The sequence below is a fragment of the Xenopus tropicalis genome, chromosome 5 (assembly GCF_000004195.4).
Source record: "Xenopus tropicalis strain Nigerian chromosome 5, UCB_Xtro_10.0, whole genome shotgun sequence".
NCBI classification, from domain to species: Eukaryota; Metazoa; Chordata; class Amphibia; order Anura; family Pipidae; genus Xenopus; species Xenopus tropicalis.
In genome coordinates this window covers 42,129,760-42,143,089 of record NC_030681.2, presented here as the reverse complement: position 1 = coordinate 42,143,089, position 13,330 = coordinate 42,129,760, and the positions used below count along the sequence as shown (strand labels likewise).

Here is a 13,330-nt window from a genome sequence, read left to right as displayed (position 1 = left end):
TATTATTGTCATCATCAAATAACCAAGGAAAGTTTGAGAATAATTGACTAGTGTGCTTAATATAAAATGTCAAACAAGCATATACCTTTACAGTAAGAATCCACAGGGCATCTTTTAATGATTACATTTGTAAGGGCAGAGAGAATTCCAACGTTTACATTTGAACGTTTACGTTCAATTACAGCACTATCTGCAAGGACTTGACCTTACTGTGTGTGAGTGTGATAGGGACCTTAGATTGTAAACTCCAATGGGGCACGGACTGATGTGAATGATGTATAATCTCTATAAGGTGCTGTGGGAAAGTGTTGGTGCTATATAAATAACAGATAATTGCATTAACCCTTTAAGTGCCATGGGACGTAGATTCTACGTCCAAGGCACTAAAGGACCAAAGTGCCATGGGACGTAGAATCTACGTCCAATGGCACTGTCGGGTTTACAAGCGCTGCGCTCGCTTTTAAAGCAGCGCAGCGCTTGTAAACCCCTCAGATCCCCCTAGGCAACGAGCAAACATAGACATACTCACCGATCCGGGTCCCCGAGCCGCACCGATCGCGTCGCCAGCCAATGACAGCAGTGGACACGCGTTGATGACGTGTCCACTGCTGTCCCTTTAAATAGCGCCGCCTACTGTCGGCTCCCTCACTCCTGCTGCGCACGTTGGACAAGATGGAGCTCCCCTGCTGCCTTCCTGCTGGATTGATCGCCCCTGATCGCCCCTGATCGTCTGCCTGCCTTGGGTAAGCTGAACTACAACTCTCTACCACTGTTTATTTTGCTTATTTCTATCTCAACTGTCTAAAAAAATTTTTTATTTTTTTTTTTGCATTTTTTCTTCTATCTTTGTCATTATTACACTTTTGTACACATACACACTTATTTACAACTTTCCCAAGCACACACAGACACTTACACACACACTTACACTTTTTTTTTTTTTTTTTTTTTTTTCTTTCTTTCTTTCCTTTTCTTTCTTTCTTTGCTTTCTTTGGCAGTCTTTTTTTTTTACTAAAACTTTATTTCTGATCTTGCTCTATAATTATCTGATTTATTTGGTTGCATTTTAGTGTTTTTTTGGCATTTTCATAATTGATTTCTGTTTTTGAATTATTCTATTGCACTGTAACTTTTTTATTGCTATTTGGTGCTGAATTTGCAGTGACGTTGGTGGATCCAGGGCTCTGACCACCGATTTCATTGCAATTATTGTTCTTCTGTTGGTTTAGGTGGTTTTATTGGATTTTACAGATTTTATGGTGTTTTATCTTTGCATTGTTCTTTATTGTGTGTTTAGTGCCCCCAAAAAGGTTGCTTTTGCAGTGACATTGGTGGATCCAGGGCTCTTACCGATTTCATTGCAACTATTGTTCTTTGATTGCTTTTAGTGGTTTTATTCCATTTGATTTCAGTTGTTCTAGAAAGGTCCAGAGGTGCTAAGATTGTTCTGGTAGTTTCTATTGCCAAGGGTTAGGCTGATGCCACACGAGGCGTAGGGCTGATTTTTTCAGCAAGTGGAAAAACGCTTGCCGAAAATTCAGCCCTACGCCTGCTACTTGTTCCTGCACCCGAATGAATGGGATACGCTCGGGTGCAGGCACGTGTAGCCGATATACACATGAAAATGCGAGACTTTGCATTCTCACGCGTTTTCATGCGTATATCGGCTACATGTGCCTGCACCCGAGCGTATCCCATTCATTCGGGTGCAGGCAAAAAAAAAGGGGTGCATAGAGTGCAGCCCCAATATTATGCATTTTCAGGTTTGGCGGCCATGTACTTATGTGCAACCAGACATAGGTATCGTTTTATTCAGGGGAACTTGCAGATTGATGGTTAGTAAGTTTTTGGTAGTTGCCATGGAGATTTTGGGGAGAAATCTAGGTTTTTTATCTGGTTTTTCCTTGATTTCTGACCAAAATCTAGGTTTGTATCTGGTTTTTCCTTGATTTCTGACCAAAGCGCTGACTTCTGCAAGGGACTACAGCCACAATTTTCCATGTAGAAAGAGAAGAGTGGCGTCTCTGAATAGCTGAAGGTGTGCACTTTTCGTAAATATATAGATTGTGGGGGTTATCTCACAGGTAGGGGGGGTTAACACTGAAAAACTGCAGGTAGTGCACATAGAGCGCAGCCCCCAAAATTTCAACTGAAATTGCCCTTATGCATTGCCCCTGTTTTGGGGCATTTGGTGGCCACGTCTTTATGTGCACCCATACATATGGGGTATCGTTTTATTCAGGGGAACTTGCAAATTGAGGTTTAGTAAGCTTTTGGTAGTTGCCATGGAGATTTTGGGGAGAAATCTAGGTTTTTATCTGGTTTTTCCTTGATTTCTGACCAAAGCGCTAACTTCTGCAAGGGACTGGGGCCACAATTTTTCATGTAGAAAGAGAAGAGTGGTGTCTCTGAATAGCTGAAGGTGTGCACTTTTTGGAAATATATAGTTTGCGGGGTTATTTCACAGGTATGGGGGTGTTTAGACTAAATAACTGCAGGTAGAGCACATAGAGCACAGCCCCCCCTTATGCATTGCCCCTGTTTGGGGGCATTTGGTGGCCACGTCTTTATGTGCACCCATACATATGGGGTATCGTTTTATTCAGGGGAACTTGCAAATTGAGGTTTAGTAAGTTTTTGGTAGTTGCCATGGAGATTTTGGGGAGAAATCTAGGTTTTTTATCTGGTTTTTCCTTGATTTCTGACCAAAATCTAGGGTTGTATCTGGTTTTTCCTTGATTTCTGACCAAAGCGCTGACTTCTGCAAGGGACTGCAGCCACAATTTTCCATGTAGAAAGAGAAGAGTGGTGTCTCTGAATAGCTGAAGGTGTGCACTTTTCGTAAATATATAGATTGTGGGGGTTATTCCACAGGTAGGGGGGGTTAACACTGAAAAACTGCAGGTAGTGCACAAAATTTCAACTGAAATTGCCCTTATGCATTGCCCCTGTTTTGGGGCATTTGGTGGCCACGTCTTTATGTGCACCCATACATATGGGGTATCGTTTTATTCAGGGGAACTTGCAGATTGATGGTTAGTAAGTTTTTGGTAGTTGCCATGGAGATTTTGGGGAGAAATCTAGGTTTGTATCTGGTTTTTCCTTGATTTCTCACCAAAGCGCTAACTTCTGCAAGGGACTGCGGCCACAATTTTCCATGTAGAAAGAGGAGAGTGGCGTCTCTGAATAGCTGAAGGTGTGCACTTTTCAGAAATATATAGTTTGCGGGGGTTATTTCACAGGTTATGGGTGTGTTTAGACTAAATAACTGCAGATAGAGCACAGCCCCCCCTTATGCATTGCCCCTGTTTGGGGGCATTTGGTGGCCACGTCTTTATGTGCACCCATACTTATGGGGTATCGTTTTATTCAGGGGAACTTGCAAATTGAGGTTTAGTAAGTTTTTGGTAGTTGCCATGGAGATTTTGGGGAGAAATCTAGGTTTTTATCTGGTCTTTCCTTGATTTCTGACCAAAATCTAGGGTTGTGTCTGGTTTTTCCTTGATTTCTGACCAAAGCGCTGACTTCTGCAAGGGACTGCGGCCACAATTTTCCATGTAGAAAGAGAAGAGTGGTGTCTCTGAATAGCTGAAGGTGTGCACTTTTCGTAAATATATAGATTGTGGGGGTATCTCACAGGTAGGGGGGGTTATCACTGAACAACTGCAGGTAGTGCACATAGAGCGCAGCCCCCAAAATTTCAACTGAAATTCCCCTTATGCATTGCCCCTGTTTTGGGGCATTTGGTGGCCACGTCTTTATGTGCACCCATACATATGGGGTATCATTTTATTCAGGGGAACTTGCAGATTGATGGTTAGTAAGTTTTTGGTAGTTGCCATGGAGATTTTGGGGAGAAATCTAGGTTTGTATCTAGTTTTTCCTTGATTTCTGACCAAAGCGCTAACTTCTGCAAGGGACTGCGGCCACAATTTTCCATGTAGAAAGAGAAGAGTGGTGTCTCTGAATAGCTGAAGGTGTGCACTTTTCGTAAATATATAGATTGTGGGGGTTATCTCACAGGTAGGGGGGGTTAACACTGAAAAACTGCAGGTAGTGCACATAGAGCGCAGCCCCCAAAATTTCAACTGAAATTGCCCTTATGCATTGCCCCTGTTTTGGGGCATTTGGTGGCCACGTCTTTATGTGCACCCATACATATGGGGTATCGTTTTATTCAGGGGAACTTGCAGATTGATGGTTAGTAAGTTTTTGGTAGTTGCCATGGAGATTTTGGGGAGAAATCTAGGTTTGTATCTAGTTTTTCCTTGATTTCTGACCAAAGCGCTAACTTCTGCAAGGGACTGCGGCCACAATTTTCCATGTAGAAAGAGAAGAGTGGTGTCTCTGAATAGCTGAAGGTGTGCACTTTTCGTAAATATATAGATTGTGGGGGTTATCTCACAGGTAGGGGGGGTTAACACTGAAAAACTGCAGGTAGTGCACATAGAGCGCAGCCCCCAAAATTTCAACTGAAATTGCCCTTATGCATTGCCCCTGTTTTGGGGCATTTGGTGGCCACGTCTTTATGTGCACCCATACATATGGGGTATCGTTTTATTCAGGGGAACTTGCAGATTGATGGTTAGTAAGTTTTTGGTAGTTGCCATGGAGATTTTGGGGAGAAATCTAGGTTTTTTATCTGGTTTTTCCTTGATTTCTGACCAAAGCGCTTACTTCTGCAAGGCACTGCGGCCACAATTTTCCATGTAGAAAGAGAAGAGTGGTGTCTCTGAATAGCTGAAGGTGTGCACTTTTCAGAAATATATAGTTTGTGGGGGTTATTTCACAGGTAGGGGGGGTTAACACTGAAAAACTGCAGGAAGTGCACATAGAGCGCAGCCCCCACATTTTTAGCTGTAATTGCCCTTGTGCATTGCCCCTGCTTTGGAGTGTTTGGTGCCCATGTCTTTATGTGCACCCATACATATGGGGCATCATTTTATTCAGGAGAAGTTTGTCTTTCAAATATGCCTTTGTTAGAAAATTTTTATGAGATTTTTTTTTGTCAAATCCACATTTGATCATGCGTCCAAGTTTACGTTTTAGAAAAAAAAAAAAATGTCATAAAAAGTTCCAAATTTCACAATGCACTGACAAAAGGTATTTGGCTTTTGAGTGAAAACTACATTGCACCTAGAAACCTGAAGGTCTGTAGTTTCTAAAGATACCAAACATGAGGGGATATTTTAGATTTACATATAAGTTATGCTGCATTAACTGTTACAAGCGCTTTTCTGCTTTGTTCTGGTGTGATATTGTACTAAGTATTGCCTTAGTTTGGGGGTTACTTCTGGACAGGAACTGTGGGGTACCACCACATATTTGGTATCGTTGGAATTGGGAGTATCAGGGCTTTTACAAACAATAAAAAAAAGTGAGTAAAATTAACTTTTCTATGGAAAAAAACCTCAAAATATACAGAAATTTTTCATAATTTTATTTTTTTTTTACATATTTCACCCAATATACACATCATATCTCCAGAAAAGTTATAAAATTTGGTATGTATGTCGAAGCCCAATTAGTGACGAAAAAAACGATATATAATTTCCCTAGTTTCGTGGAGGTTTTCCTACCAAAAAACATTGTTAAAGTGAATGAGTACAAAATGCTTAAAAAACGTCTGGCACTGGGGGGAACCGAAATGACGAATTCGGCTGGCACTTAAAGGGTTAATGCGTATGGGTAGAACCACACGTTTGCTTGATAGAAGCAACAGCAGTATTAATTCCTGCCTGAGAAAAGCTATATGGATATATGCAGAGACTTGTTTATTCTGTGAACTAGTTTTCGTATATATACTGCATACATGATGCAAAAATGTGACCAGTTCCACTGTCTGGCCCTTTAAAGTCATAGTTATATTGAGTAGCAAGGATTTTTTTAGTCTTGAAAACATGTTTTCACAGACAAAATCCTAATTGCAGTGCAACCCTGGTACCTAACAAATGGAAGAAAACCTCAAATATTACTAGAAATATATTTCCTTTAAATGGCACTATACTAGTAATGTGCGGGTCGCTGAGGAGAGACCATTTATATACCCATGTCTGACCCGCCTCGCCTCGACGTCATGGGAGCGGGGCAGGCATGCACTCATCAACAGACGCCGCCGCGGCTGGAAAAGTTGCACAGTAATGTCGCAATTGGGGAGGGCGGCATAAATAGCTTAGCCCTTACATGCCGTAACCCACGCATAAACCCTTGGGTCCCGTGGGTTTTGGCCCGGACTGCATATCACTACCCTGTACAAATATAGAGAAATATGTAAACAATATAATTTGTTTCTTTGTATTTTTTTTGTATTTTTAAGATAATTCCTATTCATGTCCATGAATATTTTTTCATACCTCAATGCCCATACATACGTTTATTGAATTTCATATTGTACAGAACCTAATTTATTATTTAGAACATTTAGGGGCAGATAATACTAAAATTCTTACCCTGGGAAGGATTCCCAGTAAATTTTTGTACATTTGTTAATCACTTTTCTTTTATCAATGCAGAAACATGGTTCCATTTGTCAGAATTCTTTTGACTGCTTTGAGCTGTGGAATACCAATTAGTTGTTAAATGTGGAAGCAAATTTTGCCTGATGAAAGAAGATGTAATTCTAAGCGAGTTATCAATATACATTCATTAAATGTGTTCAGTGGTTTTGACATTATTTGCCAATATATTGCAATTGAAGACCGTATTTTCCTGTCTCTGCACTGCTGGTTCAGTGTCTTGAAACTATTACAGAAGTCAGCTTTGGATGCATTGTTATAGGTCTGGTAATCACTTGGTTTCTGCTACATTGTTTTAAAAGTAAGAACCACCAGGGCATAGAAGAATAGAAAGCGATACACCAGTACTTCTCTCATTAAGCAATTATAATTAAAAATGACTTTGGTACAATTTAATATTTGTAATTAATGTACAATGGAAAGTTGTTTAGAATAACAATTTCTTTTTATTAGGCAAAGTATTACTTTTGGGTTTACCTCCCCTTTAATGCTTGCTAGAACTTGTAAACAGGCCCCTTAATGTATTTTTACAGCAAGATTCATATATTAACGAAAGAGCTAGGCATACAGTTACTTCGGAAACAGCCTGTGTGTATATTGAAACCCTGTGAAAAGGAAATGCATGCTTTTTTTCTGTATTGTTTTTTGAGACGAGTTGGAAGAACTGGTTCTTTGATGAAGGCACTGTATTGACCCTACAAGCTGCTACACCTCCTCCTCCTCCTGAGCAGCCCTCGCACGCCACTGTTACAGCTGACAGAAGCACCAGCAGGATTAGCCAGATTCTTTTCACCGCTCTTTGATCACTGTCTGCATCCTTCCCCACTATGTTTGACAATGTAGCCAAGGCTCACGCAAGTCCAGCCACCAAGTTTACATAATAAAGGACTGTTAGATTGCCCTTCACTGCCCAAGCAACTGTGGGTTTCTTATGCCAAACCTCCCAGTTCCCGTTCCCAAGTTATAAAATGGATTTTACAAGGAGAGGGGAGAGCACTTCTTTATGCAGTTGTGTTTGCAACAGGCTTTTTGTTGAAGTGATTTATTTTGAAGCAGTGGGAAAGTTCAGACTGAAAAAATGTTTGGGGGGTTTTGTGATACAAAAGAATTGCTTAGCCTAGTTCACAATAAGTAAAGTCCCTGTCTGAAGGCTTTCATTGAGAGCATTGTGTGAGACATAAGCTAAACTGGCATGGGAACACAATCTACATGTAGAGGCAGACTGCACATATTTTAACACCAGTGGCTACTTATTACAGCACAAATGGCCAACATTAGGCAATGGAGCAGTGATGTCTAAATTACTCCTGCGTTGGCTGTGCAGATTATAGCTCAGCACTGTGCAAGTTGCATTATTAGCTTTAGACAGCACCATCACATTAATGGGCTTATTTATCAATTTTCGAGTTTGTGAATTTGAATTTTTTTTACTAAATATAATGAACTAGATATTGAATGCCCACTTACTTAATTATAAGGAAAACTTGTTTGAATTATTTATATATACAGGTCCTTTTCAAAAAATTAGCATATTGTGATAAAGTTCATTATTTTCTGTAATGTACTGATAAACATTAGACTTTCATATATTTTAGATTCATTACACACAACTGAAGTAGTTCAAGCCTTTTCTTGTTTTAATATTGATGATTGTGGCATACAGCTCATGAAAACCCAAAATTCCTATCTCAAAAAATTAGCATATTTCATCCGCCCAATAAAAGAAAAGTGTTTTTAATACAAAAAAAGTCAACCTTCAAATAATTATGTTCAGTTATGCACTCAATACTTGGTCGGGAATCCTTTTGCAGAAATGACTGCTTCAATGTGGCGTGGCATGGAGGCAATCAGCCTGTGGCACTGCTGAGCTGTTATGGAGGCCCAGGATGCTTCAATAGCGGCCTTAAGCTCATCCAGAGTGTTGGGTCTTGTGTCTCTCAACTTTCTCTTCACAATATCCCACAGATTCTCTATGGGGTTCAGGTCAGGAGAGTTGGCAGGCCAATTGAGCACAGTAATACCATGGTCAGTAAACCATTTACCAGTGGTTTTGGCACTGTGAGCAGGTGCCAGGTCATGCTGAAAAATGAAATCTTCATCTCCATAAAGCTTTTCAGCAGATGGAAGCATGAAGTGCTCCAAAATCTCCTGATAGCTAGCTGCATTGACCCTGCCCTTGATAAAACACAGTGGACCAACACCAGCAGCTGACATGGCACCCCAGACCATCACTGACTGTGGGTACTTGACACTGGACTTCAGGCATTTTGGCATTTCCCTCTCCCCAGTCTTCCTCCAGACTCTGGCACCTTGATTTCCGAATGACATACTTTGGACCACTGAGCAACAGTCCAGTGCTGCTTCTCTGTAGCCCAGGTCAGGCGCTTCTGCCGCTGTTTCTGGTTCAAAAGTGGCTTGACCTGGGGAATGCAGCACCTGTAGCCCATTTCCTGCACACGCCTGTACACGGTGGCTCTGGATGTTTCTACTCCAGACTCAGTCCACTGCTTCCGCAGGTCCCCCAAGGTCAGGAATCGGTCCTTCTCCACAATCTTCCTCAGGGCCCAGTCACCTCTTCTCGTTGTGCAGCGTTTTCTGCCACACTTTTTCCTTCCCACAGACTTCCCACTGAGGTGCCTTGATACAGCACTCTGGGAACAGCCTATTTGTTCAGAAATTTCTTTTTGTGTCTTACCCTCTTGCTTGAGGGTGTCAATGATGGCCTTCTGGACAGCAGTCAGGTCGGCAGTCTTACCCATGATTGCGGTTTTGAGTAATGAACCAGGCTGGGAGTTTTTAAAAGCCTCAGGAATCTTTTGCAGGTTTTTAGAGTTAATTTGTTGATTCAGATGATTAGGTTAATAGCTCGTTTAGAGAACCTTTTCATGATATGCTAATTTTTTGAGATAGGAATTTTGGGTTTTCATGAGCTGTATGCCACAATCATCAATATTAAAACAAGAAAAGGCTTGAACTACTTCAGTTGTGTGTAATGAATCTAAAATATATGAAAGTCTAATGTTTATCAGTACATTACAGAAAATAATGAACTTTATCACAATATGCTAATTTTTTGAAAAGGACCTGTATATATCTCAAACTCAACAGTAGAAAGCACTCACAGCTACAGCATCAATCAGGTCAGGGATTTATTTCAGCATACCATCTACGCGTTTCGATCACCACAGGATCGTCATGACGATCCTGTGGTGATCGAAACGCGTAGATGGTATGCTGAAATAAATCCCTGACCTGATTGATGCTGTAGCTGTGAGTGCTTTCTACTGTTGAGTTTGATGTAGTATTTTTGTCAGCACCCAGCCTGTGCCCGATACTGGTGAGTGCCGATTCTTTGCAAGACTATATATATATATATATATATAAAAACAATCTCATAGAAAGCACTCACGGAAAAAGTGTAAAAATAGAACAATTTATTACATCCAAAGGTCTACGCGTTTCGATCCGTATAGGATCGTCATCAGGACGAGAAAATAATCATCTGTGGCCAGCACACCCTTCAATGTTTCATCAAAAATTTTTTATTTTAAATATATTGTTAAAACCAACGTTTCGGTCCTTATTAGGACCTTTCTCAAGGATAAAAAACAATAGTGACTATTAATTAATTGTGTCCACGTTGGGAACTTACCTTGAGAAAGGTCCCAACGGGGACCGAAACGTAACGTTGGCTGTTCATGCATTTTTTAATACACAATTTTTTGCAATATGTTTTGCTCTCCCTCGGCCAGGGGGATTTGTATAAAATTACAGAAATGCTCTGGCCTAACCCTACTGCTGTTGTAACAAAGGCAGCATCAAGTGATTGCTCAGTCTTGAACAGTCACTGAACATCTGAACTGACCTTGGCTGCATGGGGACTTTAAGATAATCTGTTTAAATGTATTGTTCAGCTTAATAAAGTCCCCATGCAGCCAAGGTCCTGTTGTATGTTAGATTTCTTTAACAGCACATACGGTGAAAAGGAGCATTGGGGTGAAGCAGTTGAGAAGTGGTATATTAAGAACAGTTTTACCCAAAATACACTACATAAAACTACTAATATCAGTCATTGAAATAAGACCTTGTGGAAGTCGCTGGCTGAATTTTATATAAACCCATTATTTTAATAAGTATTTGACTGAATTGGATCTTCTAGGGTGTTGTGTCTAATGGTTTCTTGCGTTTTTCCAGTAGCATATATGAGCCAGTGGAGATAATCCTAGATAATCCTGAAAATTGAGTCTGGTCAGCTAGGGTGAGCTTTGTAAAACTTTCTTCAGGCCCAGACTGGCAGTCTGGCAGATGCAAGAGGGAATGCTATAAGCTGTCATAGACCTGTGCTTTATAGGGACCTACTGTGTGTGTGGGGCTATTTGGGTCTTTGTGAAATGACAAGGGTCTATTTTGAATGTCAGTACAGTCAGTAACTTTTTAAATATCTAAAACTTTATGAGCTTATTGAGGTCCATGCTGAGGGGCAGATTTATCAAAACTGAAGTTCGTGGACCTGAAAAAAATAACCATGACCAAACTCTCGCAACTTTTCTTCTTGAGTGCTGGCTTATTAAAGCAAACATTGCGACAGAATATTCCCACTTTTCTCAGAAAAAAGTTGCATGTTGGTGAGAATCATATTGTTCCATTCATTTTCAATCAAATGTTTTAATAACTGGAATAATAAATAAATAAATAAAGTTGCTAGAGACCATTCTCATTGACTTTTATGGAACCTCGCCAGCTTTTTTTGCCAAGTTTTTTCTGGCAACCTTTTGAGGACAGTGCACATATTGAATAACACGTCCCAAGCAGTTTTTAGGAGCTTTTTATTTTAGGATACTAGTTCTGGGATGGAAAAAGTGAGTTACCTATGTTCTAGGTCTTCCAATATTTGGTTGTTTTTGGTATTAGTATTGTAAAATACAAAAAAAGAGAACCTTTCACTTTTTATGTTTTTGTCTCTGTGCAGAAGAACTTTTTAACTATAGCCCAAAATATCATTCTGTTTATTCTTTTCTGTTTAGTGTGTATGTATATATGTATATATAAAAAAAAATAAAATTGGATACTTTGGCACCAAGAGGTCTAAATGAATATTGTTCCTTCAATTGTTTCTTACCAACGAGGTAAAATGATATTATATGTCAGTAATGGTGTTTATTATGTGCATTGATAGTTTTCCCTTTAACCCTGAATCTCTGTATGGATCATGCAGGGTAGGGGTTAATGAGTAGGGTTGTGGCTATGCTGTGGGGGGAGGGGTTACTTTGGTATTGTATAAAGCTTCATTATGTGTTTGTTTTTTCATGGTTTAACATCTTGATAAAGGTCCTAGACCTGGACCAGTAATTTTCCCTGTCTGGATTCCATGGCTGATCTTATGGTTTGAAAGCCTTGTTTTAGGATTAAGGATCCTAAATTTGCCAGGGGCTGTTGCTTAACTTATAAAGTCTACTGTATTTTTTAACTATTCTTTGAAGGGGGAAGGCAGCGGATCCACCTTGTGTGATATATCCCATTGTCCCCACTTGTTATTCAGACATCAGTGTTTCATATGGGTGTTAGTGGTAAGTGCTGCTGAGCGCTGACACTGATAGGAATACTCGTGTTCAGCTATTTAAAAGAGTCAAATACACAATTTCTGATGAACTGACAAATCTAAATTCTTTTAACCTTTAATTAAATATGCTGTCTGCTTTTTTTTTTTTTTTTTTTCCAGGTTTGCAATAATGTGTGGTTACTTGTCTGAGTACGAAAGTGTACAGGATAAAATAAAAAATGGCTACCTCTTTAAGGTATGTTCCTTAAGGGTAAATATATTTAGACAATATATGGGACTCACTGACCATTGGGAAATTATCCGGTGTCATTCGACCAAAAGAGTAATTCTGAGCACCAACTGGCACAAATTGAAGTCCATCTGGGTCATTTCTAATGTTCAGTGTGCGAGTAACCTCTTCTTTAGCCGCTTTTAGCCAGTAGCTCCAGGGTTGCGCTGAATCACTAGGAACAGCAGCACTTGATTTATAAAGACAAGAAGGACTAAGCAGTGCTGTGTGCAACTAAACTGAACTGCAAACAGCACGTTTTGACGCAAGTACCTTTAAGAATGGGGTTTAACTTGCAGCTCACTGCAGAGAAAATTGCAGGAGCACAACTGTGCCTGTAGGCATAAAGTATTAATTATAAATATAAGGTAGTATTTGTATTTTTGTGTGTAGAAGGAGTTTATTTAGTCAACAGATAATTGATGGCCAAACACAACGGAGCTTGATAGAAAACACTCTGCAACAAATGTAGACTCTTTACATATACAAAATAGGTCTAGTCAGAATAATAATTTTTAACATTTTGTTAACTGATATCCAAAATAATATGAACTTTGACCATATCTCTTAAAGGGGCACTTCACCTTTCCATTAACTTTTAGCATGTTATAGAATGGCCAGTTCTTAGCAACTTTTTAATTGGTCTTCATTTGCCTTTTTTTTTGCTGACTCTTTCCAACTTTTAAAAGGGGGGCATTGACCACAGTAGCCAAAAAATATTTGTTATTGCTACTTTTTATTGCCTGTCTTTTATATTCAGGCCCTGTTCTATTCATATTCCAGTTTCACATTCCAAACTGAAGAGCTGCTGAACAAAAAGTTAAATAATTCAAAAACCATAGAAAACAAAAAGTGAAGACCAAATGCAAATGGTCTCAGAATATCAACCCCTTTTTTTTTTTATATTCTTTTTTCAAGACCTTAAACTGTCATCCAACTTTCATCCAAGCTTAAGATTTTTTTGTTGACTTAAACAGGTTCCCTTCT

At 39.7% G+C, this 13,330-nt stretch overlaps 1 protein-coding gene across 1 annotated transcript in view; it reads left to right on the top strand.

The window, feature by feature from the left end:
• Positions 1-13,330, top strand: part of rmdn2 (regulator of microtubule dynamics 2) — a 61,670-nt gene that overhangs the window by 30,402 nt on the left and 17,938 nt on the right. The window contains exon 6 of the mRNA NM_001078999.1: positions 12,235-12,310. Within this exon, the coding sequence (NP_001072467.1) occupies positions 12,235-12,310 (76 nt within the window). The remainder of the gene's footprint in view (positions 1-12,234; positions 12,311-13,330) is intronic.